The following is a 24328-nucleotide window of genomic DNA, read 5'->3' on the forward strand; positions in this document are numbered from 1 at the left end:
TTATAAAATAACAAATTATTATTGACAAATCTCAAATCTTTTTCAATTTTTCATAAATGATCAAGAAGTTTTATTTGATTTATTTGTTTTAGAACGAATCGATCGAACAAAATATATATATATATATATTTATAAGATCCAAAGTGATTTATTCTACGTCATCCTGTTATGACTCACATCACGGATGTCTATGGTATTTCCCATCCCATGATTAACAATGAGATTGTACAAGAGCACACAGAAACATTAACACAATCGAATTAATTTACAAACTCTTATTGAACTAATCTACATATATTTTATTATATATGAATTTTTTTCGAATGTTTATTATTCCAAAATCATTTTTACAGTAATTGCAGAGTCATCGTCTTTCTAGAAAAAAAAAAAAAAAAAAAAACGAAGAAGAAAGAAAAAGAAAAAGAACAAAAGAGAAGAAAAAATAAAAGTCAAATTTAAAATCAACGTTAACTTGAACATTGGATCATATAATACTTAATATATACTATAATTATATATTATATATTATATATAAATTAATTATATCACGAAGAAAAATAATTATATAGAATAAAATATTATATAGATAACTTTCCTTTCTTTTTTTTTTCTTTTTTTTTTTTTTTTTTATTGATCAAAAAGTCAATGGCTATTGAATGTTAAAAAGAAAAAGAAAAAAAAAAAAAAAGAAAACTTAATATATTTCCACGAATTATTTAATTATCAAATTGACCTATAGAGATAATTAATCAAATAATTAAAATAACTATGCGGTAATATTCTTAAATATTTTTTATATGTTATACAACGGTTCTTCCCCCGCTCCCTTCCACCGTCCAACATCTCTGTAAAAGAGGAATCATTTGTTAATTATTTTTAGGATATGAAAAGGAAGGATATGAAAAATTGTCAACGTCATAAAAATGAGAAAAAGGAGACGAAGAATTGGAGGGGTCATCCCCGATGAAAATAGTAATAGATTTTTGAGGACTCATCGGATTCTTCTTTTTTCCCTCTAGGTATATTCCCTGACGTATGTATGTACGTAAATAAATACGTAAGTACATGAACATATGAGTCAGGCAAAAGATGTTGTAATCGACATAAGAAAAAAATTATTACTTTCCTCTATTTTTTCTTTGGAGAAATTTTCATTTTTCTTTTCTCTCTCTATCTCTCTCTCTCTCTCCCTCTCTCTCTCTCTCTCTCTCTCTCTTTCTCATTGAAAATAATTAATAGAAAATAATGGCAATAGTAATTTTTTCAAATGCAAATGATATAAAAAAAATGGAAAGAGATATACATTTTGACATCATCGTCATTTTATTAAAATATTAATAAAAATGATAGAATTCAATTGAAATATTAAGAATAATCTTCAAATAATATCATCAAAGTTATAATAAATATTACAAATTTTTCTTGATCGTTTTATCTTGATAAATAGCCAAAGTGGAAGTAGATAGAAAAAGATGGATAGAAATAAAAGTAGGGAGAGATAGAGATAGAGATACATAGATAGATAGATAGATAGAGAGAGAGAAAGAGAGAGAGAGAGAGAGAGAGAGAGAGAGAGAGAGAGAAAAGAAAACATTAGTAAGACTTAAGTAGATTTACTTGATCTCATCTTTTCTATCTTACGCATGCGAAGAAGAAGTAACTACTTATATACTTAAATCATTATTCGTTTGACACTCGTCAATCTGATCGACGACGAATCGTATAGTGACTCGTTCGAAGATATTTATTACCAGTGCTACCAGGTTTCCTTTTTCTTTTTTATTTTTTTTTTCTTTTTTTTTTTTTTTTTATTAGCAGTGTACTTACATATCCATTTATAAACGCAATAAATAAATTTCAAGTACAAAGGAAACGTAAATGCATCTCTACGATGTAACAGTGTTATATACTCTTTGACTTTATCGACGTTTCGGTGAAAATTCAAATTTATCTTAATTTTTCCTTCTCTCAATTTCTCTCTCTCTCTCTCTCTCTCTCTCTCTCTCTCTCTCTCTCCTGTTCATTTTTATCCCTTCTTTCTATCTCTCCCTCTCTCTCTCTCGGAAAAGAGAAAAATAAATATATCCAAACGACATTGAACTTGTTTTCAGTTGATGTTTCTTAACGAAGAGAGAGAGAGAGAGAGAGAGAGAGAGAGAGAGAGTGTGTGTGTGTGTGTATCGTAGACAATGTCTAAAAGGATTTTGTTCGATCTAAATGATCGAAATCAATGATCCAAATTACGATATAGATATCAATTGGAAAAATTATCGTACAATAAATTATTCTTTTAATCTGTGATATTAGAGAAGAAAGGATTAAAGGAGAGTTACATTGGTGCGCGTTTTTATTTATTGACGATTACTAACAATTGAACATGTGACGAAAAAGGATAATAATAATGATAACGACGACGATGATGAGGATGATGATGAGGATGATGATGATGATGATGATGATGATTATCACTGTTCTGACATTATAATATGATTTTTAGTTCTATCGGAAGTTCACTGTCCTTTTAACAAAAATTATCGTATTAAGGTAAAAAATAATGGATAATGATTTTCTTCTATCAATGTCTTTAACGATCAGTGCTTGCTCGTGTTTATACTTTTGAGTTTTATATTATTGATTTTTTTCTGTGTCTTTTTGTATATATCGGTATATGTTAGGAAAAGTAAAGAAAAAAAAAAAAAAAAAAAAAAAAAAAAAAAAAAAAAAAAAGAGAGAAAGAAATGTAGCATTTTATCGTTTAATAACAAGCGTTACTACTATCTGTTAGGGATTAAGCATACTCTTAAAATGAAACTGATCAACATCGTGGGGAAAACAAGATATTTTATTAACAAATTAAACTGTTAGAGTAACATCTAAAATTTTTTACATTCGTAAAAAATCTATTAAAATTCATATCACTAATAATTATCTAATAATCGATCTAATTGTTCGTTTATTATGTGTCTAATGTGTCTTTCTTTGATTTCTTTCAATATTATTATTGCGAAACAATTTGTTTTTTTGTCAGAAAATCTTTAGGCCATCAGGAGCAGTTTTTTCTTCACTCAGTTTATCACTAACTAGGGATAGTTTTATGAAACAAATTGTTATACAAAGGTTCTCTTCCATACTTCAAAAAAAAAAAAAAAAAAATATATATATATATATTTTAAGTATGAAAAATATATATATATATATTTTTTTTTTAAGTATGAAAGAGAACATTTATCTATTTGTATAAGAATTATATATATATTTAAACTTGTCCATCGATTTAGTGCATTTCGCTTATGGGAAATTTATGGGAAAAATTACGAGAAAATTCATTATAAATTTATCATTATAATCTTAAATCATTGTAAACTCTCAGTTTTATATTGTGAATCATGTATGTTCAATTAAAATAATTTTTATCTTTTGACGACAGATTAACAAAATGATCAACGAGATTGCAAAGCTTATATTTCTTCTCCATCATCTATTGTTTTTGTTAAATGGAGCAATGGCCATCAAATCACCATGCCCGGAATATTTTCGTTATATTCGTAACAATAATTTCGAGGACATGGGACAAGTGGAAATACCATGGCCACCAAGAAATATGGCGTTGCATTTGAAAATAGAATTATCTGTGGCAACGTCTTTACCATCGGTAAAGTATTTTTTTTTAATAAGAAACGATAAATCGACGCCATTGAAAATATGTATCGTCTGTTATCTTTTCTTCTTTGTTTTTTTTTCTTTTTCTTTTTTTATAAAATAGTTTTTTTATAAAATGAAATGTTCTATATATATATATATATATATATATATATATATATATATATTATTATTATTATTATTATTATTATTATTATTATTATTATTTATTATATAAAATTTTAATTTAATGTACAATTTAATGTATTCCTAGAAAATGAACTTCCTTGAAAATGTAATATTATAGACCGATCAATTATTTAACAAAATCCGATTGATAAGATCTTCATTATTTTAGAAATATGTCGGGCGATTGGAATTGGCACAATCAAAAGAAGAATCAGTTAGAGCCGTTCAACAGGGAAGATCATTATTTTATTTAGTTCATTTTCCAATAAGCCAGCCATTACCGATCTTAACAAATATATGGTTCAATGAACAACTATATTGCAGTGGTCCGCGTGGTAAGTTTTTATATCACTGATCATTATCAATCATCAGTGATCTGATTGATAATTAAATCTTTGCACTCCAATCAATATTGTAATACAATTGAACAATAGTAAATTTCAAAAATTTCTTTATACAAAAGTTCTTGTAATTTTTAAATCTTATACGTCTATATAATTAAATAGACATTTGTATTAAATAGAAATGATTAATAACAATTAATCATAGAATTATTAACAAAGAAATTTTTAAATTTGATACATATTATTTATTTAATAAAACTATCTTGCAGCATTGGGACGAATCGTGACATCCATTGTTTTGGAACATACGCTTTTTCCACCAAGAATATTAACTATTTCACCTAATCAAGGAAACAATCTTGATACACAACCGAATTTCAATGATTTTATACCGTTCAATCAAATCTGGTCTCCGTCATTGATACAAGAAACACCATCACCACTACCATCACCACCACCACCACCACAACCGCCGCCATCATCGCCACCGCCACGACCATCACCACAACCATCACCACCATTATTCTCAATACCAAATAAAATGTTATCAGAAAACAAACCCTTGAATGATAACAGCGACGATAACTGTGGTCGTGTTAATATTCCAGATAACAATATTAATCCTTTAATAGCCAAAGGTTTGGAGACAAGTCCAGGTCAATGGCCTTGGTTGGTCGCCATTTTCGTCGTCAAGATACAATTTGAATTTCATTGTACTGGTACTCTGGTTACGAATAAGCACATTGTTACAGGTATTACATTAATATTACAGCAATAATCGCAACGATCTGTCTTTCTTAATTTCTGATAATTTTGGATTATTTCATTGAATATTAATTATCCTTGATTTGTCATCATTTGATCGAACAAATCTTAAATTGAATTGATACGTTTTTAATTGTTTCTTTTAAGAGTATCCTTGAAAAGGTAATTTTTCTTTCTTCTTAATAAAAACGTTCCATTTAAGGATTATCGATCCATACCGTGAAAATATAAAAATTAATAAGATCTAATTGTTTTACGCTAATTCTTAATTATTTATATCATTTTATATATATATATACGTTACAACATAGTTTAATATATTCTAAAAATATTTATCCAAAACTTTAGCTATATTAAAGATAATTAATATATTTAATTCGAGGATTTAATTTTCATTAATATTATATCTTTGATAACAGTGGCACATTGTACAAGATTAGATGACGTAATCTTACCAGCCAGTACAATGCTCGTTTCATTAGGACGTTATCGTTTACGAGATTGGAGAGAAGAAGGATCGGTTAATCGAGAAGTGAAAGAATACAAATTACATCCAGATTACAAGAGTGATATTAAAGATCCAACTGCTGACGCTGATTTAGCTGTAATAACATTGTGGGAACCAGTCGAATTTTCTGATTTTATCAAACCAATTTGTCTTTGGTCTGGATCAAACGATCTACGTGATATCGTTGGATCCAAGGGATATGTTATTGGTTGGGGTCAAGATGAATTTGGTAAATACTTGACTAATCCTCACATGGCCATTGTACCAATTGTATCTCAGGTAAGGTTTTTTTTTTTTTTTTTTTTTTTTTTTTTTTTTTTTTTTCTTTTAACAAAATTATAAATTAATATCAAATTTTCTTACTATTATCTTTTATACTTTTATATTTTATTTTTAATTTTATTTTAAAATTTGACTGACTATTAATAGCTTAGCTGGATCTTTTTTTTTTCGTTATCCGCTTGTTATCATTATTTGTAATGTTAAAATTTTTAGTATTTTTATTACAAATTTAGAATAGAACATATATATATATATATATATATATGTTTGTGTTATTTAAATATTTATATATTTATTTAAATAATTTTTCGAGTAAAAAATATTAAAAGTTCAATAGAAAAAGGGATATCCAAATAGTGGCAGATAAATAACAAAGAAGATCCACTTAGTTTTATTTTATATCACCATATATATATATATGCCTAATTAATTGAATTTCAATTATTATATAGGAAGATTGTCTCTGGAGTAATGCAGGTTTTGTCGCTTTTACATCCAATCGTACTTTCTGTGCTGGTTCTAGAAATGGTATTGGACCATGTAATGGTGATAGTGGAAGTGGTTTGGTGATACGTAAAACAGATGGACGTTATCAATTACGTGGTGTTGTTTCACGCTCTATTTTAGATAGAAGTACAATGTCCTGTGACCTTAGTCATTATGTTGTTTATGTCGACGTAGCAAAACATTTAGATTGGATACGTTTGCAAATAACTTTGTGAAGTTAAATTTGATAAGACAAAAATCGAGTAAATCCAGATGATATGGGCTGGAGATTATGAAAGCAGTCTAATTCAGATATTTTTCATAATATTTGTATTTGAATTATTTAATAATTATCATTTTCCATGATGACAACATATAGAAAAAATAAATATATATATTTTTATTCTTGTGAAAGATAATACTTTTAAAAATTAATTTATAAAGAAATAAATAAAAAAGTTTAAGAATAGAGCATCCTATAAAATATATTTTTTAATAACTCAAATGATTTACAATTAGAACACTTTCATAATCATTAGTTCATACGTTGTTCCTTTTAGATTTGTTACATTTTTTCAGCTACCTCTGTGATCAGTATCGCACACACACACATACACACACACACACACACACACACACACACACACACACACACATACATACATACATACATACATACATACATACATACATACATACACACTTATATATGTTAATCATTAACAAATTAAAAATAACAAAATATGGTTGATTGATTTTATACAATTGACAATAATATTCAAAATAGGTATACAAGTATAAAGTATATATATATATATTTATATGACCAGAGTAGATAATTTTCACGCGTATACTTACTTCATTATGTATATAGAGTTTATTATTAACGATAGAAGGCTTATTAGTTATATCAAAGAATATTATAATAGCTTTTATATATCAGCTTACATATCCTTCATATTATTACCCTTCGTCAATACATAATTTTGTACATAGATATGTAAAAAGAATTCTTTTTCTTTTGCTTAATTTATTTTAACTATATAGCATTATATTCTTCGTTAAATATTTATTAATGTAAATCATATATACTCGTGACTTAAACCAAATCATTTTCTTCCTCTTCGAAAATAATTTATTTAACTCTTTTGCAATTGTTCGCATTGTTGATGATCTTTATTTACAGGAATAATATATTTATTTAATGAAAATACTCATTGATTTCAATTCCATAATATTTTTATCAAAATCATTTTGTCTCTCTTCTATTCGTGTTATTAAAAATAAAAATTTAATCCCGATTACATTCAAAGATAAAATCTCAAAGATAATAGGACACATAGGTGAAACTTTAAATATAGGATCGATCATTATTTCCATAATTGATAGATTAAAAAGATCAAGTTTATTACAAAATATACACTTTTATAGACATATTTATAGCGAAATAACATACGTGTAGTTATTAAGTACCTTTTTTTTTTTTTTTATATATATATATATGCAGAAAGAAAGACCTCACCTCTTGAAAATCATTTCTTATAATCTATGAATAATTTTAATTATTAATCCTAAAATAAATTGATATACATATAAGTGATGTTATGTTTACAATATATAAAATAGATTTATAGTTTTTTTTTTTTTTTTTTTTTTTTGTTCTTTTTCTTTTTTTTTTTTTTTTTCTTTTTTCTTTTTTTTCCCAATAATAGGATAAAAGGTATAAGGTATAGAGAATGGAAGTACATAAAAAATATATGCTACCATTCCTCCAAACAAAATCTATTATTATTCTAAGGGCTATATCTATTATTATTGTTTTTAATCTTGAAGCAACAAAAGCATTTATATGTATACGTATATATACGTTTTCTATTTAATTATCATAAAAATTCAATAAAGCAAATAATTAAAAAAAAATACATTTTAAATATAATCTAAGTTAAAATATTAATTAATAATAAAGGAATGGTAACATATATATATATATATACTAAACACATGTATGAAAAAGAATGTCTTCTGTATCATAAAACTATGTTCTTTATTGTCCCATTTAAGAAGGTAAGTAAAATCCTCAATCCTCGAAGAAAATAACTCATAGATGATTTTTAATATGTCCTGGCAGAGATTAAAATGCAGTGCATTTCGAAAACCGCATAAATTTTATGCTTGATTTGTATCAACTTGGAAGTATTGTCGTGCGACTGCTCCTAAGACAATTTCTGCACTGAACACACCTAAGGATATTAAAAAAAAAAAAAAAAATAAAAAAAAAATAAAGAACAAAATATACATATATATAAAAATAAAAAAAAAAGTAATAAAATAAAGTAAAAAAAAAAAAAAATAATAACAACAACAATAATAATAATAATAATAATAATAATAATAATAATAATTGTTGAATTTTTCATAAATATTACTCACTGATATTAGCATGTAAAACGTCGGAAAGAAGATGAAGATCATTTTCATGAGTTACAATTATGTAATTTAATTTGGTACTATTCATCTCTTGTATTTGTGTAAGAGGTCTTCGTGTCTTTTCCATTATTCCGCCTGCACTTTCAATTATTTCCGCAATAGCTGACGGAGATGGAATAACACTTGGTGTTACATAAAATATTTTGCCCTAAATTAAAAAACGACAATGATTATAACAAATGTCAATTAAACGTTTCTATTATTTCCTTTTTTTTTTGTTTTTCTTTCTTTTTTCTTTTATCCTACCTTAAGTACTGTACCCCGATTAGGACTTGCCAAAGCCTTTTCTATATTACAATTAAAATTTTTTTCAAATTCTGCATCACCTAAAAGATATCCGCTCTCATCCAAAAAAGTATTTTTTGCTGAACAATCAAGTAACCATTGTAACGTAACAATAAATTTACATCGAGAAAGACAGCACAATAGTTTCACAGTACGTATTGGTGCCGACATTACAAGATGTGTAGCATCTTGCCAACCAGCTGCAAGAGCACCTCCTAATTCACGAATTCTCTGTAAAAATTAATTACTCTAAATATTTTTCATCGAGAATCATCAATACAGATTAAATCAAATATCATTGATTATATATATATATATATATATAAATACCTTGGCATGTTTTCTAGGATTAATACCAGAAAATAAAATCCTTGGTTGTTTATCTGGTGGAGGTGGATCTGGATTACTAACAACTATTGGTTCATCTAATCCTAAAAGATGTGGATCTTTATTTAATTGTGGTACATCCAAACGTGGCTTTTTAGATTTTCTTATAGAATTTGGGCCCTGTCCAACTTGCTTAACTTTGTCGTAAGATTCTTGCGTGATATTAATTGGCATTTTCCATGCAGCTATAACAAATTGAACGTATGCAATATTTCATTGATTTTAATTACATTAAAAGGAATTTTTATGTGTTTTCAATCTATTATTTAATTTACCCATAAGATGCGGGACTAATGAATAGTCCAATCTAAATGGATTACTAAGACTGAATTGTTGATATTTTGGGCTATCCAATTGATGCAATGCACTTGTCTGTCCACAGAGTAAATCTGTTAACCATTGTGCATTTACTACTGCCGTTTGCCATTCGCGTGCCTTTTTATATTTTTGTCCATCTGGTCTGAAATTTTATTACAAAAAAAAAAAAAAAAAAAAAAAAAAAAATAAAAATAAAAAAAAATGTTGATTTATAAGCTTCCAATTATTTTAATATTTTCTATTTCATTACACTTTCAGAAATATTACCTTCTACATACGAGCAATGTATTATGTCTTGAAAAGTAACTTGTAAATTTGGCACCTAACGCTTCTAACATATATTTTACTTTTGCTCGTTCTTCTCCTTCAAATCCAGACAAAGATACAATTTGTTTTGCACATGGAAGTTCAGTTAAACTAAAGGGAGTTGGGAAATGCAGAGCATGCCATGGAGGTAATACTTGTTGTTTGTTAACAACATCGGATAGCCAATGAGCACTAACACAACGTTTTCCCTCGCGTAATGCTTGCACTACTGTTGGATGCTTTTGTGTAATTGCGAGAACGTGCGTGGCACGTGTACAATATTGCGGTTCCACCTCTCCTCCATGTCTTTCAATCACTTGTTTCCAAACTGATACTTCGTTAGGACGTTGAACATCGTACTCAACAATTACGAAAATACAACCCAATAAAAATAAATCTGGTGGTACTAGAAATATATATATATATATAAAAAAAAAAAAACGCTAAATAGTACTTTATATAAAAAAAAATTATTGCAATATAATAAAAATATATATATGTAGCTTGGTTAACATAGTTGGTAAGAAATAATATATGCTTACATTTTAAATTTGGATTATGGCCATAAAACTGAGCTTTAGGTTGTTGCATAACAGGAGCATATTGCATTTTCATAGGAGCACCTGTTGGTGCACCATTTGTTATGTTCCCTAAAGTTCTTCTTTGATATGCTGCTAATAATTGAGGATCCTGAGAAGGTGGAGGCGGTGGTCTATGCTGTGCAGTCATTAATCTTAACTGACCAGCAGCACTACCTTCTGCTGCACCACCTTGCAATCTGTTTGTTAACATGTTTGCCAATGCAGTTTTTGTTTTAGCATTTACAAGCTGCTGATCTGGAGGAATTGGGGTATTATTTGATAAAGGTGTTAATGGTGGTTCTTGTTGAGCTCCCTGCTGCTGTTGTTGTTGCTGTTGCTGCTGCTGCTGTTGTTGCTGTTGTTGCTGCTGCTGTTGCTGTTGTAAATGTTGCAATTGTTGTAGTCTCGCCATTTGTTGTTGTTTTTGCATATGTAATTGTGCTATTTGCTGAGGAGTTAATGTTTGATTCTGTTGAAATGCTTGTCCTGTTTGAGAAGGTGGAGCTGCTTGTACATTTTGCCCGCTCTGTACTATAACTTGATTAGAAGAATTGATAGGCGTTAAAGCAGGAGGTTGTACACCAGGATGCACAGGTTTCTGTCCTGGTGGTTGTGCAATTTGTGGTCCCATCATCTGTGGACGTGGCTGTTGAATCCATTGTAAACCACCTGGTTGACCTGGTTTTCCAGGACTTCTTATTACAGCTATATGTGGGCCTTGTTGGGCCTGACGACTTTGCATTTGTCTTTGCAATAATAAATTTCGTTGTTTCTGAATTTTTTGAATAAATTGTGCTCTTTGTTGGGGATCCATTTGTTGTAATTGCTGATGCGTTTGAGCATCTAATTGAATCAATTGTCTAGGTGGTTGCGGTGGCTGCTGAGTCCATTGTCCTCCAGGTCTTTGTGGGCCAATTTGTTGTTGTTGTTGTTGCCTTTGCAATTGCAAATGATATTGTTGCTGTTGCCATTGTGCATCTCTTTGAACTATAAAACCTTGTTGATTTGGACCTATTAATTGTTGATTCTGTGGTTGCTGCTGTAACTGACCATCTCTTATAACAAATTGCTGTGAACTTTGAGGTGCAGATTGTTGTAATTGTTGGGATATTTGATGTATTTTTTGTTGTTGCTGTTGCTGCTGTAATAAAATAAGTTGTTGTCTCTGTTCAGTTGTCAGTTGTTGTGGTGGTCCTGGTTGTTGTTGATTCAATTGATGTTGTGCACCAAGTTGCTGCTGAGAAGGTAACTGTTGTAAAACGATTTGTTGTTGTTGAGTTAATTGTACTTGTTGCGATTGCTGTTGCACAGGAATTTGTTGTGGCTGTTGAGGTAAATGTTGTTGCTGCTGTGCTTGCTGAGAAGAAAGTTGTTGTTGATTCATTTGCTGCTGTGACAACAATTGATGCTGATTCATCTGTTTTTGCTGAGGTGTCAATAATTGCTGCTGAGGTGTAAGCTGATGTTGAGATAGCTGCGAATTTATTTGCTGTTGTTGTTGTTGAATTAACGTTTGTTGACTTAACTGCTGCTGTTGTTGTTGGTTTACAATTTGCTGTTGTTGAGGTGGTAATTGTGGAGCCTGGGTTTGATTCAAAAGTGTCTGCTGTGTATAAGTTTGCATCTGTTGTTGATGTTGGGTAAGTTGTTGTTGTTGTTGTGCCAGATGTTGTTGCTGTTGTGTTAACTGCTGTTGCTGCTGCTGTTGTATCATTTGATGTTGCATATTTATTTGTTGTTGCTGTTGTGGAGGTATATCTTGCTGTATTTGTGATGAGATCCCTTTCATTTGCGTAATATTATTTGTTTGAGAGGCTTGAGGCATCCAATTTGTTTGATTGATAATATTTTGATCTGACATGGAAGGAACATTTGGAGGTGCATTAGACAAACTTGTTGAAGCAACAGAACGTGGAAGATGTTGCTGTTGCTGTTGCTGTTGCAAACTAACTGCATTTTGCCCATTATTTGGATATGTTGCAGTTGTTGCAGTATGATTAGCATTGTTGTGTACTTGTAATGTATTAGAAGATACAGGTGGACTTGGTTGATTCCAAGGCATACGCTGTTTCAATTGTTCTAATACCGCTTTTGTTCTATCCTGCTCTTCTTGAGCAGCACTATTCTCTGTATCCTCATCCATGAAGCCAGTGATCATTGCTGTAGAACTATTTGGGGATGGATAAATAAGCAATCTTGGATGATATTCTATTTCACTGACAAGGGCAACCTTTCTACAACATTCAGTCACCCAGTCAGGAGTAACAATTTGAATATGATGTCTCATTGCAGCATCATATTTCAATCCAGAAGCTTTCCCAGTAATCAAATGGGTACAATATCTATCTAAACGTAACTGACATTTTCCGCCTTGTAACGTTATCGTTGCCCAAAGTATTTTACTATCTGCCCGACTTACTTGGGATATACATGCTCGTACATTGGAAAATAATTGATTTTCTTCTGGGGAAAAATAATGTGTCCTATTTACATATAACTATTAAGGGAAAAGCTTATGTAGAAAAACAATGTAAAACGTAAGATCCTTTTTATAAAATCTTTCTATAAAAGATCAAAGGAATTTTTTGTTTAAATTATTATATATAAAAGGATACGGTAAGAGTTTATTACATTTAACAGAAAATAGTATCCAATTCTGTGTAACCGCTGGAATCTCATAGAGATCTTTAGCTGCAGATATATCATTTTCAAGGGCATCATAGCCAGCTATTAAGTGTGTAACAAAATCACTGAAATAGTTGGATCTTTCTGCTCCACCTTCTTGTAATAAGTTTAAGATCTATAAGTATTTAAATGAGCCGTTCAGTTAACAGCCTGATAATGTCGACAAATGCGAATGTATAACCTCTAAAGTTATATATTACAATCTTGATTAGAATTGTAGAGTTTACATTTATACATCGTACTTATCGTTGAGCTAAATATATCGATATATAAAGATTCAATAGGTTAGTATCGATGAAATAATAATATAAATATCGAAATTGTAACATACCTTAGGATCTCCTTCGCCACTGACGTAGTACTTGACATTGGCGAACAGAGCACCGTCGAGTTTTAATTCCTCAAGACCGGCTCGTATGTCGCCCATTTTCACAAAATTTTTACAGAAAATTTTACTTTTTATATTTTACATATTGCACATAAACCATGAAGCATTGGTAAAATATGACTTCGCGATATTTGATAACAATAGTTCGCCGCGACGCTTTTGTTATTATTATGATTGTAAGGTTATGTCTTATACTAAGAAGGGAAACTACATATTAATACAACACCGTGGAGCCACCGTCAAAAGGAAAGAACTTCACATTGGTAACTACGACGACGATGGATAATCGCAGATCTTGTAAGGTCTTTTAACATTCGTACTTCGTATTTTTATTCCGAACGTGATAAGATTCATTTTATAGTATATATTAATTTTTACAATATTTAAATATATACTTTTACTTGAATTTATATTAATTTACAATATTTCGTATTAATTATAATTTTCAATTAATTATACGATTTGAAGAATGAGAAATTCATAGGTTATTTCGTATTACTTGTCAATTTATATTATATATACTTATATACAAGATATTAAATAATTTTAAGAATATAGAATAAAATCATAGATCTGCATTTCTAATTTGTAACATACGTTCTCTAGCCGCCTTAAACTGTTCAAAAACATTTTCCACATTGTTCATGAGCGTATTAACATTCTCTCTTTCAAAATATTTACTATGAAAATTTGTATTAATTGTATTTACATTATATCGATGAACAATGTTAATATTCATTTTAACATAACCACTCGATACAACATTTAAATTTGATTTGTCTAACGTCGCACTCTCATGTACTGATGGAATTCCACAATGTGTAATATCTTCCAATTCGTAAGTACCACCTGTAAAAAATCGACGAAGGGAATCAACAATATTCCCTGCTGGCCTCCAAGTGGGTATAGATAATTCATGTGTGCCTGGAGATAACGATATAGGTACCACTCCATATCCTTCTATACGATATCTATATAAAAAACCATTCAACATGTCATTTATATAACTTAGTTTCTTTAGAAAAGCATATAATGATATTAAAGATAATATATATATATATATATATATATATATACATATATATTTTAATAGCAAATATATACCTGGTCCAGCTATCAAGAGACGCTACAGATATTAATAAAGATGGCCATTTTGTAACGGTATCATTTTTAGTTAATACATTTAAATGTAAATCCAATAATATATCCATGATATAATCAAAGTATGCAGTTTTATCTTTTAAATAAGATTTTTGTGTTCTACCAATTAATCGTTCTTTTTCCTTAGTACTCCAATCTTTTGGCAGTACGATATAATAAGTTATAAATAAACCATTGTAAGAAAAATTGTGTGCAGAAACAATGTTTATGTTTAAAAAAATTTGTAATATGTTTGGAACCGTTACTTCTATTTCATTAGATATCTCAGCAGTTTTGTACAGCAAAAGTTTTTGTATTTCCTAAAAAAAAGAAAAAAAAACAAATTCTCTTGTAAAAAGATATAAAATATAATATATTTTTATTACATTCACTAATTATATGAAAGAGTAATCATTATAAATAAGATTACCTAAAGACAATACATTTTCTACCAAGCATGAGTCAAGTAGTTGTAATAATGTGTGAGTAATGATGTCAGTTTAGAAGGATATAAACAGTAATGTGTGTGTTATACCCCTTCTCCAACATATATATATATATATATATATATATACACATACATATGTATATACATATATATATATATATATATATATATATATATATATATCATTCAGCACTAGGAACATTTACATTAGTGAAAGAAAGTGTTGGAGGAAACATTCAGAGAAATATCAAAGTCAGTCAAACGTAGACCATCTACTGGTTAACATGGTTGATCATCAAAGTAGATCTTATCTATAATAAACTTTTACATTGCTTTTATAAACTCTGGAACATGAAGACTTTAATGAAGGAATCTAAGTTTTTTAAATACTCGATAAAAAAGTATAAGCAAAGAAATGAAATAAATTTTGTGAATTAATTAAAGAATCAGTGAAAAGATGTATACGTTTCTTTGTGCAAACTGTGTTATAAGAATATAAAACTTAATTATTATACTGTGGAAAACTGAAATATTAAAAGAGAAATTATTATAATAGATAAATAAAAGATGTTTTATCCGCAAAGAATGATAAGACAAATATCAGAAATTTCCTATGTGGGGTATGTACTGTTTTAAAATTAAATCATACATACTTGTCGTAATTCTTCTTGTTGTTGTTCCAAATCCGATGTAGTTTGTATTTCAGAAATATGTTCAAGCCAATAATCATATCTAATACCATTATCAGTTGTAAGAGTGTAAGATTCGTCAGTAGTAAAATCAGGATACATAGTAAGAATATTATGTGTTTTATCATAAGTTATTTTGCATAAAAGAATTTCCATATCAATGTCAGTCGAATGAAACAAATCTTTTTTATCCTTTCTACTTAAATCTATCATTATATACATTGTACTACGTTCCATATAAAAATAATGATTGGAACGTATTCTTTTATCATTGATTCTATCATCGATCACATTTTTATTATATCTAAGTGTAAACGGTTTACGATTTAGTATTGCCGGTAATGCTAATTGATTTTTAAATGACAAATATGATTGATAAGGCTTCGTAAGCAGATTTTCATTGGGATAATACGTATCCGTTTCTGTATAATTATATAAACGCGAGCCTTGCAAATTTTTTTCCTTTATGAGTTCATGATATTCTTTTTGTAACTCGTTAACGCAATTCTTTTCGTCGTTGTAAAATTCAATTTCGAAGGGACTGAAGATCTTCTCTTGCCATCTAAAAATACGTTCGTCTTCTTCCAAATAATTCGAATCTCTTGTATCGTTCGCGGTATCGAACAAGTCGGCCAGCAAAGATTTCTGTTGGGCGACTCTAACTCTGAAACAATAAACGATTCCATCGAAATAAATGCGATCTGGAGTATAAGAAACGATTTCTCTTTTCATGCCAGATGGCCCTCCTTGTTTTGCTCCTCGTGGCCTGTGTTTCATCTTATATTTCTTGGCCAATTCAATTTTAATCAAATCAACCAAAATTTTTGCTTGAAAATTTAAAAGAGAAATATTACGTTTTATTATTTTTTTTTTCTTTTTTGGTTTATATACGTTGACGAAAATTATTCCAAGTATTTCATTATCCAAAAACATTTCATTTGATATCAATTTATCAATGAGCACGAAGTTGATAATTAATGAATTATATATATATATATATGTGTGTGTGTGTGTGTGTATATAATTTTTTTATTTTTTTTTTTTTTTATTTAGAGAATAAGAGAACATTTAATCGGTCGTGAGAGAATTATACGCATGTATTCGTTTAATTGTCTAGACATCGTAGGATATCCGTGACAGGATCCTTTCAAATTTCAAGGCAAACAGAGAATGTTCTATCGCGATGTAAAGACCTAACGTAATAAATTCTTATTATGAGAATTGCTAATAATTCGTGACAAAACAAGAATTAACGAACGTATAAATGTATATATATATATATATATATATATATATATATATGTATATGTATATATGTATATGTATATACAAATGCATTGGTTGATCAATAAATAAAAATGAGAATATTATATTTTTATTGTACGAATACTTAATCTATAATAAATATCCAATTATATAGAAATAAATATACATAAATTATAAATATATAATTCAAAAATATATAAAACAATAATAATTCTTATAGAAAATTAGGAAATTATTTATTGACTAATTAATTATTATATTACTGGATTCAATATAATAAAGTATTAAAAATATACTATAATACATTACAGTATTATTTATATCAATATAAAATATTGAAAATTTTAATATAACTTATTGACTAATCCAATACATATGTGTGTGTGTATATAAAAAAAATATACCTTATTTTAAAATTACATATAGGTTGCTTAACTCGATAACTCGCTGCAATCTTTCTTCTTCCTTGAATATCCACCATCTTAATTTTTCTAATATGTTTGAGAAAAAAAAGAGGAAAAGAGAAAAGAAAAAAAAATTCGAACTATTTTTTATTGGCGTCCGTGCACTAGTAGGAAAAACAGTATAGTCGTAAACAAGAGAATAGCAAAGGTATACTAATCGTTGCTTAGCAACGTTACAATCAAAATAAGAGATCTGTGTGATTCATTCGACGAATCGAATTTGTTATTTCGTATTTTCTAATTGCAATGAAACATTATAAATATATTTTAAAAGAAAATTTTTCAACGACTTTTGATTTTAATCATTATCTTATTGTCCAACAATTATGAACTTTTTTTTTATTTTTATTTATTTAATTTTTTTTTCTCTTTTTTTTTTTTTTTTTATTCAAAAGACATTGAATATATTAAGAATTATTTTGCATCTAAAATATCCTATAAAAAGAAAAAGACAGAGAGAGAGAGAGAGAGAGAGAGACAAATTCTTTACTTTATTAAAATAATATTTTAATTATAAAACAAACCATTTTTTGTTCCTTTTAAATAATACTTTATCATATAAATACAATGATCTACAAGGTAATTTCACTATTACGCAATAGTATAACGCTAGGAATAAATCAATACGATATAAAAAAAAAAGAATGTAAATTAAAAATAGCCATCGAATGTTGCTATGATTGTCATGTCAGAAGTATACTGCTCAAAAGAAAAAAAAAAAAAAAAGAAAAAGAAAAGAAAAAAGGACAATTAAAGATGGCAATTCATTGTCACCTTTAACACGGCACTTAATTTCTAGAATTATAAGTGCTATGAAGTGCAGTAATAAAAAAAATCAATTTCAAATCAAATCAAATCAAGCCAATATGTTATTATGAAAGTGATTCAAGTTATTTAAAATATTAAAAGACATATTTTGTTGTGCTTTTTACTTTGTTGTAATTAAAATTTTCAAATCATATGAAAGATTTATTTTTTGTTAATAATAAATATATTCATTTTCTTCCTAATTTTGTTATCATAGAAAAAAAGAGATATCAAAATGTCAAAATATTTCCAAAATAAAAAGTATAAGACTTGGATCACTTTCATAATTACTAATTGTATATGATATGATTTAAAAATATGATATATACAAAATTTTATACCTTTTATATAAGTTACTTTTAATTTTTCTTTATGTTTATTTATTTATTTATTTTATTATATTTTTTTTTTTTTTTTTTTTCATTAGTCCTGCGTACACTGATGCATTCTAATCTCTCCTGTTAGTCTCCTGCAGGGATTGCAATATTGCAATTTGTAAAGATTTTATGTAAATATAATTCATATATACTTTATTATACCACACATATATATATATATATATATATATATTATATTATACAGCACTACATATACATAAACATCTAAAATAATTTATATTACACTTACTATATTTACAATTAAATAAATAAATTGAAATTTAGAATCGAATGTCACGATATTCAATTAAAAAAAAAAACAGAGAGAGAGAGAGAGAGAGAGAGAGAGAGAATGAAATCGTTCAAGCGAAAAAGATGAAAGTGTAAACAATCATAGTATTGCTAGTCATAGTTCCGGCTTTGATGAGTAATGAGTTTATCCCACGTTCATTTCTGTTTTCTTTTTCTTTTTTTATCGACAACGTAACATACTTTCACCTAAATTTTTATACTTATCTATTCCTATATTTATACATAATTAAAATCTCTATTTTGTTTTCAATTTATATACATATATATATCATGACAGATCTATATATATTACAGATCAAAATATGATAGATCTATATATATTATAGATCAAAACATGATAGATCTATATATATATATAACACATATACGCGCGCGCATACACACACACACACATGCACATATTTTTTATTTTTTATTTTTTTTTTATTTTAACGAAAGAATTTTCTCGGTTTATGTCAAGAAGGAAAGAATAAGAATAAGAATAAGAATAAGAATAAGAATAAGAAGAAGTGAATCGGCGTAAAACCGGTTTAAAACCGATTGCATTCCTCGCCAAAGACCTGTCCGTTCTGTCCCGTTGGCTTTCTACGTGTTATACGAGAGATAATCTCAAAGTAGTCCTCGCGAATTTAACGAAATTAAATTAATGTCTTAATCGCGAAACCCTTTTCTTTTTCCTCTTCTTTTCTTTCCTTATCTTTTCTTTCCTTTTTTTTTTTTTTTTTTTTTCTTTTTTCTTTTTCCTTTTTCCTTTTTCCTTTATTTATTTCATTTTTCTTTCTTTCTTTTGTTTTTTTTTGTTTTTTTCTAAATTCTTCTTCGCACCTTTATCGATATCACAGGAAGACGTTTATATGAGATATAAAATTGTCGAGATGAAAAAGGAGTATTTCGATAAAACGCGAGAAAAAAAAAAGTGATATATTTACTTGTAAACGATAATAGTGATATGATATATATATATATATATATATGATGCCGGGTTTTTTATCTTTTTTCTTTTCTTTTTTTTTTTTTTTGTTTCTAACTGTCATCGTTATTTACTCCCTCTAAACTAGAAAGCGCGGACTAAAATAAATCGTGAGTTTACCTATCTAACGATATTATATACACCTATGCTTCAAACAATCTTCCTGTGTTTATATTAATTGAAAATAAGCATGCTTCTTTTTTTCTTTTTTTATATATATACACACACACATATATATATATATAAATACACACACACACACAAACACATAAGGTACATGTTACGTAATGTTTAACAGTTATAGAGTCTCAACTTCTTGACCTCTATCTATGAAATACGAAATGATGGGAGTTATTGTTAGGCACACCTGGCGAAGGCCAAGTCGAATAATAGTCGTCCACTCTGTGACACATAGTAAGAGAATCGATGCAGTTGTTGTTGTTGTTGTTATTGTTGTTGTAGCACTGGCGGTAGTAACAGTAGAAGAAGCATTAGTAATAGTAACATTCGACGTTACGAGTTAAAAGTTTCTTATTTGATTTGATGGTAAAAAAAAGCAAAAAAAAAAAAAAAGCAAAAAAAAGGAAGAAAAGAAGAAAAGAAAAAAAAAAGGAAAAAAAAAAAGAAAAAGAATTTTCCCCCTTAATGGGAATATCTCTCTCTCTTTTTCTTTTGTTTTTCTTTTTTTTTTTTTTTTTTCTTCTTCCTTTCTTTTTTATACTTGGAATATTAAAAAAGTAATTTTACAATTAGTGAAAGATGAATGAATGAAACTTATTTGAACATTTTGTTTCATCCGTACAACACAGACAGGGGTCAGTGACACAACTGTAAAGGTAATTATTTTATTCTTCATGGATTCTTAAACGCGTTCACGGGATCGTGGTTTTTTGATGAAATCATATTGTCACATTTACTCTCGTCGTTTATGTTGTCATTGTCGTCGTCGTAGTAGTCTTTGTGGTCATCGTCGTCATCGTACTTGTTCTGTGTACTCATAACACATTTCTCTATGAAAGCGATAAGAGATAGATTAGAAATATACAATATTACTTTGTGTGATATCATAGCTATCTATCGTTTGAGTTTACTCTGACATCGATGAGTCGTATCTGAAGAACATTCACTCACCTGAGCTCATACAAATCTATAGGTATCTGTTTTTTCTTTTTCTTTTTCTTTTTCTTTTAATTTTAATTTGTCTCAAAATAAGGAATTGTTTATCAATTTTGTCCTCTCATCTTTTCTCCCCTTTTTTTTTTGCTTATTTCCTTCTATTAAATTTCCTCATCGAAGATTCAAAGCGAAAGGAATTTTTCTTTGACTTAAAAATATTTGTCGAATCACTTTTCATGGGATATTCTTTTAATTGTAATAGAGATTGGTGACACCGGTAATTAATTTTGGTAAAGAGCAATGACTTTACTCTTTAGATTATTATTTGAGCTTACGTTGAATCAATTTTATAAAATAGTTTTGTTACTCGAGTGATATTATATATTAAGTTTTTCTTTCTCCTTTTTCTTTTTATATTTATTTATTTTATTTGTTTGTTTGTTTATTTGTTATTTTTTTTTTTTTTTTTTTTTTTTTTTTTTTTTTTTTTGTTTTCTTTTCTATTTGTTTTAGAAGTTTCAAACTGATCAGGATGACGACTAATCAAGAAGGAGAGACTGGAATAACTATTCCTTTACAATATAATGATACTGTAAGAACTTATGCATGCTAGTTAGAATATTTCTATTAATTGTTTTATATATCTGTGGATTGAATCTTTTCAGCATTGGAAATCTATTTTTGAAAAATATGACCTAGATGAAGATGGAAAGATCTCTTATCAAGAATTGAAGGCTATGATACGAGCTTCTGCATATTCCAACGATATTCCTGCTAATGTTGTTCGTATAATAATGCGTAAAGCTGATTTAGATGATTCTGGATATTTAGAATATCCAGAATTTATAGCTATGGTATGTTTTTATTAATTAGAAATATAATCCTATTAAATAGAATATCATTATAGATCTTTATTTTTAGATACATAGGAAAGATATGCAAGGAGTATTTGGTCATCTTGTACAACGTTATGTACATTCAATGGTGCCTCAAAGACCAATCGCTGTACAATATTCTACACAAACTTCTAGTGATATCCCTGATGGTCAATACGAAGAAGAATATAGTTGTAGACCACCTGCTGTGGCAATGATAATCATATCGATATTAGAGATTATTTTATTTTTATACGATGTAGTTGAACATAAGTCTCTTTCCATGGATGGACCAGCAGCAACTTTATTTATTTATGATCCTCACAAAAGATACCAAGCATGGAGGTATTTGACATATATGTTTGTTCATATCGGGTAAGTTTATTATTAATGTTGATCGATTAATTTTCCTATTTATAAAAGAGATTTTAAAAAGAGATCATTATTTTATCATACAGAGTTCTACATTTGGTCGTTAACTTATTGGTGCAAATTATGCTAGGCATACCTTTGGAAATGGTTCATAAATGGTGGAGAGTATTAATTATATACATAGCAGGAGTGATAGCTGGATCTCTTGGAACTTCGGTTTCAGATCCTACTGTTTATTTAGCAGGAGCATCCGGTGGTGTGTATGCATTAATTACCGCACATGTAGCAACGATACTGATGAATTGGTCAGAAATGGAATTCGCTGTCCTTCAATTATTAGTGTTCCTAGTTGTAACTACAGTTGACGTAGGTCAAGCAATATATAGTCGTTACGTTGTAGTAGAATCCAACAATCAGATTGGTTATGTAGCTCATTTGGCTGGAGCTGTAGCTGGACTTCTTGTTGGTATAAATGTCCTTCGTAATCTGGAAGTAAAAACTTGGGAAAAAGTCGTTTGGTGGGCCAGTATTGTTACATACACAGTACTTATGACGGCAGCTATTTTGTGGAATATTTTATATCCCTCTTATTATGAAAAATTATAAAAATAGAATAATGCCTTTTATATATATATAAATAAGTAAATATATATATATATATATAAAACGACTATTGTAATATCTCAATTAAAATTGTTCAAAAAATGTGACTAATCAAGAATCAGTACAAAGTGCATATATTGCGTAGGGGAAAAAGAAAAAAGAAAAAAAAATTCCTTTTTATACGGAATTTTATGCGAGAAATATTTTATAATGAAACTATTATAAATTGTTCAAGTTTGAAGATGATCGATTACGACATGAGAAGCACAAACATATTTATGAACAAAATTAATTTGCTTTAATGACTTCCTGTATTATGGATATATATATATATAAAATATCATTTAAGATGAACACACACAATTATAAGATCTACTGTGATATACAATGTTATTATGATGAGCATTGTGAAACAAGTAATCACTTACTATCATTACAAATTTCTTATTGCGTTTCCTGTGGTGAAGTTAATGTATTATTTATCTCTCTACAATCAATTTTGCGTATTGCACATGTGAGAGCGCTACCTCTTCTGTTTATATATCGCTCGTACAAGCATATTATTACTCTTGAATTTTTACACACACAAAAGTACATTTTGTGTAACAAACTGCTATAAAAAAGTAAATTATTAATTTGATCTATTATACCATATGAAAATATGAAAAACAATTATATATAGAATAAGAGGAGCAGTATTATTTCTTTTCATTTTTTTTTTCTTTCTTTTTATAATCCATGTTTTGTTGATTTATATGCAACTGAATTAATTTAGTTTAACAAAACATGATAATACACATATAATATGTATATAAATGCATATATATATATATATATATATGTATATATATGCATTTATCTCTATAATTTAATTATATTATCAATAAGAATATTTTGCTTAAATTTTTTAATTTTACTATACTTTAAAGAAATAAGTAATTACCTATACCTTTTTCTGGATTATATAATAGTTGTATGTAGCTAGGCATTTCAAAATTATATATATATATTTTTTATTTCATTGGCTTCCGATTTGTCTGTTACCTGATGTACCTGAATTAAAAAAAAATTTTTTCTTTTATTACGCACATGTAACAGATGAAAATTCTTTTTTTTATAAATAATAATAATAATACATATATACGTAATTAAGTAATCATAATAATTTTAATTACTAGTATTATATATATATATATAAATTGACATGGTAATATCTATACCTGAACCAAAAATAAAAAA

The 24328-nt window shown here is 28.0% G+C and overlaps 3 protein-coding genes and 1 long non-coding RNA gene across 7 annotated transcripts in view; 1 reads left to right on the top strand and 3 right to left on the bottom strand.

The window, feature by feature from the left end:
• The first annotated feature begins 1643 nt into the window (after window positions 1-1643).
• On the top strand, window positions 1644-6869 carry LOC124956863 (serine protease gd-like). 3 transcript variants are annotated; one of them, XM_047513200.1, is made up of 7 exons: window positions 1644-1933; window positions 2308-2544; window positions 3428-3652; window positions 3998-4163; window positions 4442-4924; window positions 5357-5724; window positions 6180-6869. In XM_047513200.1, exons 3-7 carry the CDS (start codon window positions 3437-3439, stop codon window positions 6447-6449), a joined length of 1503 nt encoding a protein of 500 aa, XP_047369156.1. In that variant the 5' UTR covers window positions 1644-1933; window positions 2308-2544; window positions 3428-3436; the 3' UTR covers window positions 6450-6869. The 3 variants fall into 3 exon arrangements, with proteins under 3 accessions (XP_047369156.1, XP_047369155.1, XP_047369157.1); XM_047513199.1 differs by lacking the exon at window positions 1644-1933 and having other exon boundaries at window positions 2064-2544; XM_047513201.1 differs by lacking the exons at window positions 1644-1933; window positions 2308-2544 and having other exon boundaries at window positions 3412-3652.
• A 1369-nt stretch (window positions 6870-8238) lies between these two features.
• Window positions 8239-13846, bottom strand: LOC124956861 (PAX-interacting protein 1-like). Its single transcript, XM_047513195.1, has 9 exons — window positions 13594-13846; window positions 13193-13377; window positions 10539-13060; window positions 9958-10402; window positions 9648-9832; window positions 9316-9557; window positions 8947-9216; window positions 8644-8848; window positions 8239-8453 (listed from the first exon to the last, which is right to left on the bottom strand). The coding sequence occupies exons 1-9, from the start codon at window positions 13687-13689 to the stop codon at window positions 8380-8382; spliced, it is 4224 nt and encodes a 1407-aa protein (XP_047369151.1). The 5' UTR covers window positions 13690-13846; the 3' UTR covers window positions 8239-8379.
• A 186-nt stretch (window positions 13847-14032) lies between these two features.
• On the bottom strand, window positions 14033-17974 carry LOC124956862 (Meckel syndrome type 1 protein-like). Of its 2 annotated transcripts, XM_047513198.1 has the most exons (4): window positions 17598-17974; window positions 15892-16591; window positions 14755-15110; window positions 14033-14621 (listed from the first exon to the last, which is right to left on the bottom strand). In XM_047513198.1, exons 1-4 carry the CDS (start codon window positions 17672-17674, stop codon window positions 14216-14218), a joined length of 1539 nt encoding a protein of 512 aa, XP_047369154.1. In that variant the 5' UTR covers window positions 17675-17974; the 3' UTR covers window positions 14033-14215. The 2 variants fall into 2 exon arrangements, with proteins under 2 accessions (XP_047369154.1, XP_047369152.1); XM_047513196.1 differs by lacking the exon at window positions 17598-17974 and having other exon boundaries at window positions 15892-17194.
• Window positions 17975-20129: 2155 nt separating this feature from the next.
• Window positions 20130-24328, bottom strand: part of LOC124956864 — a 5919-nt gene continuing 1720 nt past the window's right edge. The window contains exons 1-2 of the long non-coding RNA XR_007103384.1: window positions 20871-24328; window positions 20130-20587 (exon numbers count right to left, since the gene is read on the bottom strand). The exon at window positions 20871-24328 is cut by the window's right edge and continues 1720 nt beyond it. This is a non-coding gene — a long non-coding RNA (uncharacterized LOC124956864). The remainder of the gene's footprint in view (window positions 20588-20870) is intronic.

This window comes from Vespa velutina, chromosome 24, assembly GCF_912470025.1.
Source record: "Vespa velutina chromosome 24, iVesVel2.1, whole genome shotgun sequence".
Taxonomy (NCBI): Eukaryota; Metazoa; Arthropoda; class Insecta; order Hymenoptera; family Vespidae; genus Vespa; species Vespa velutina.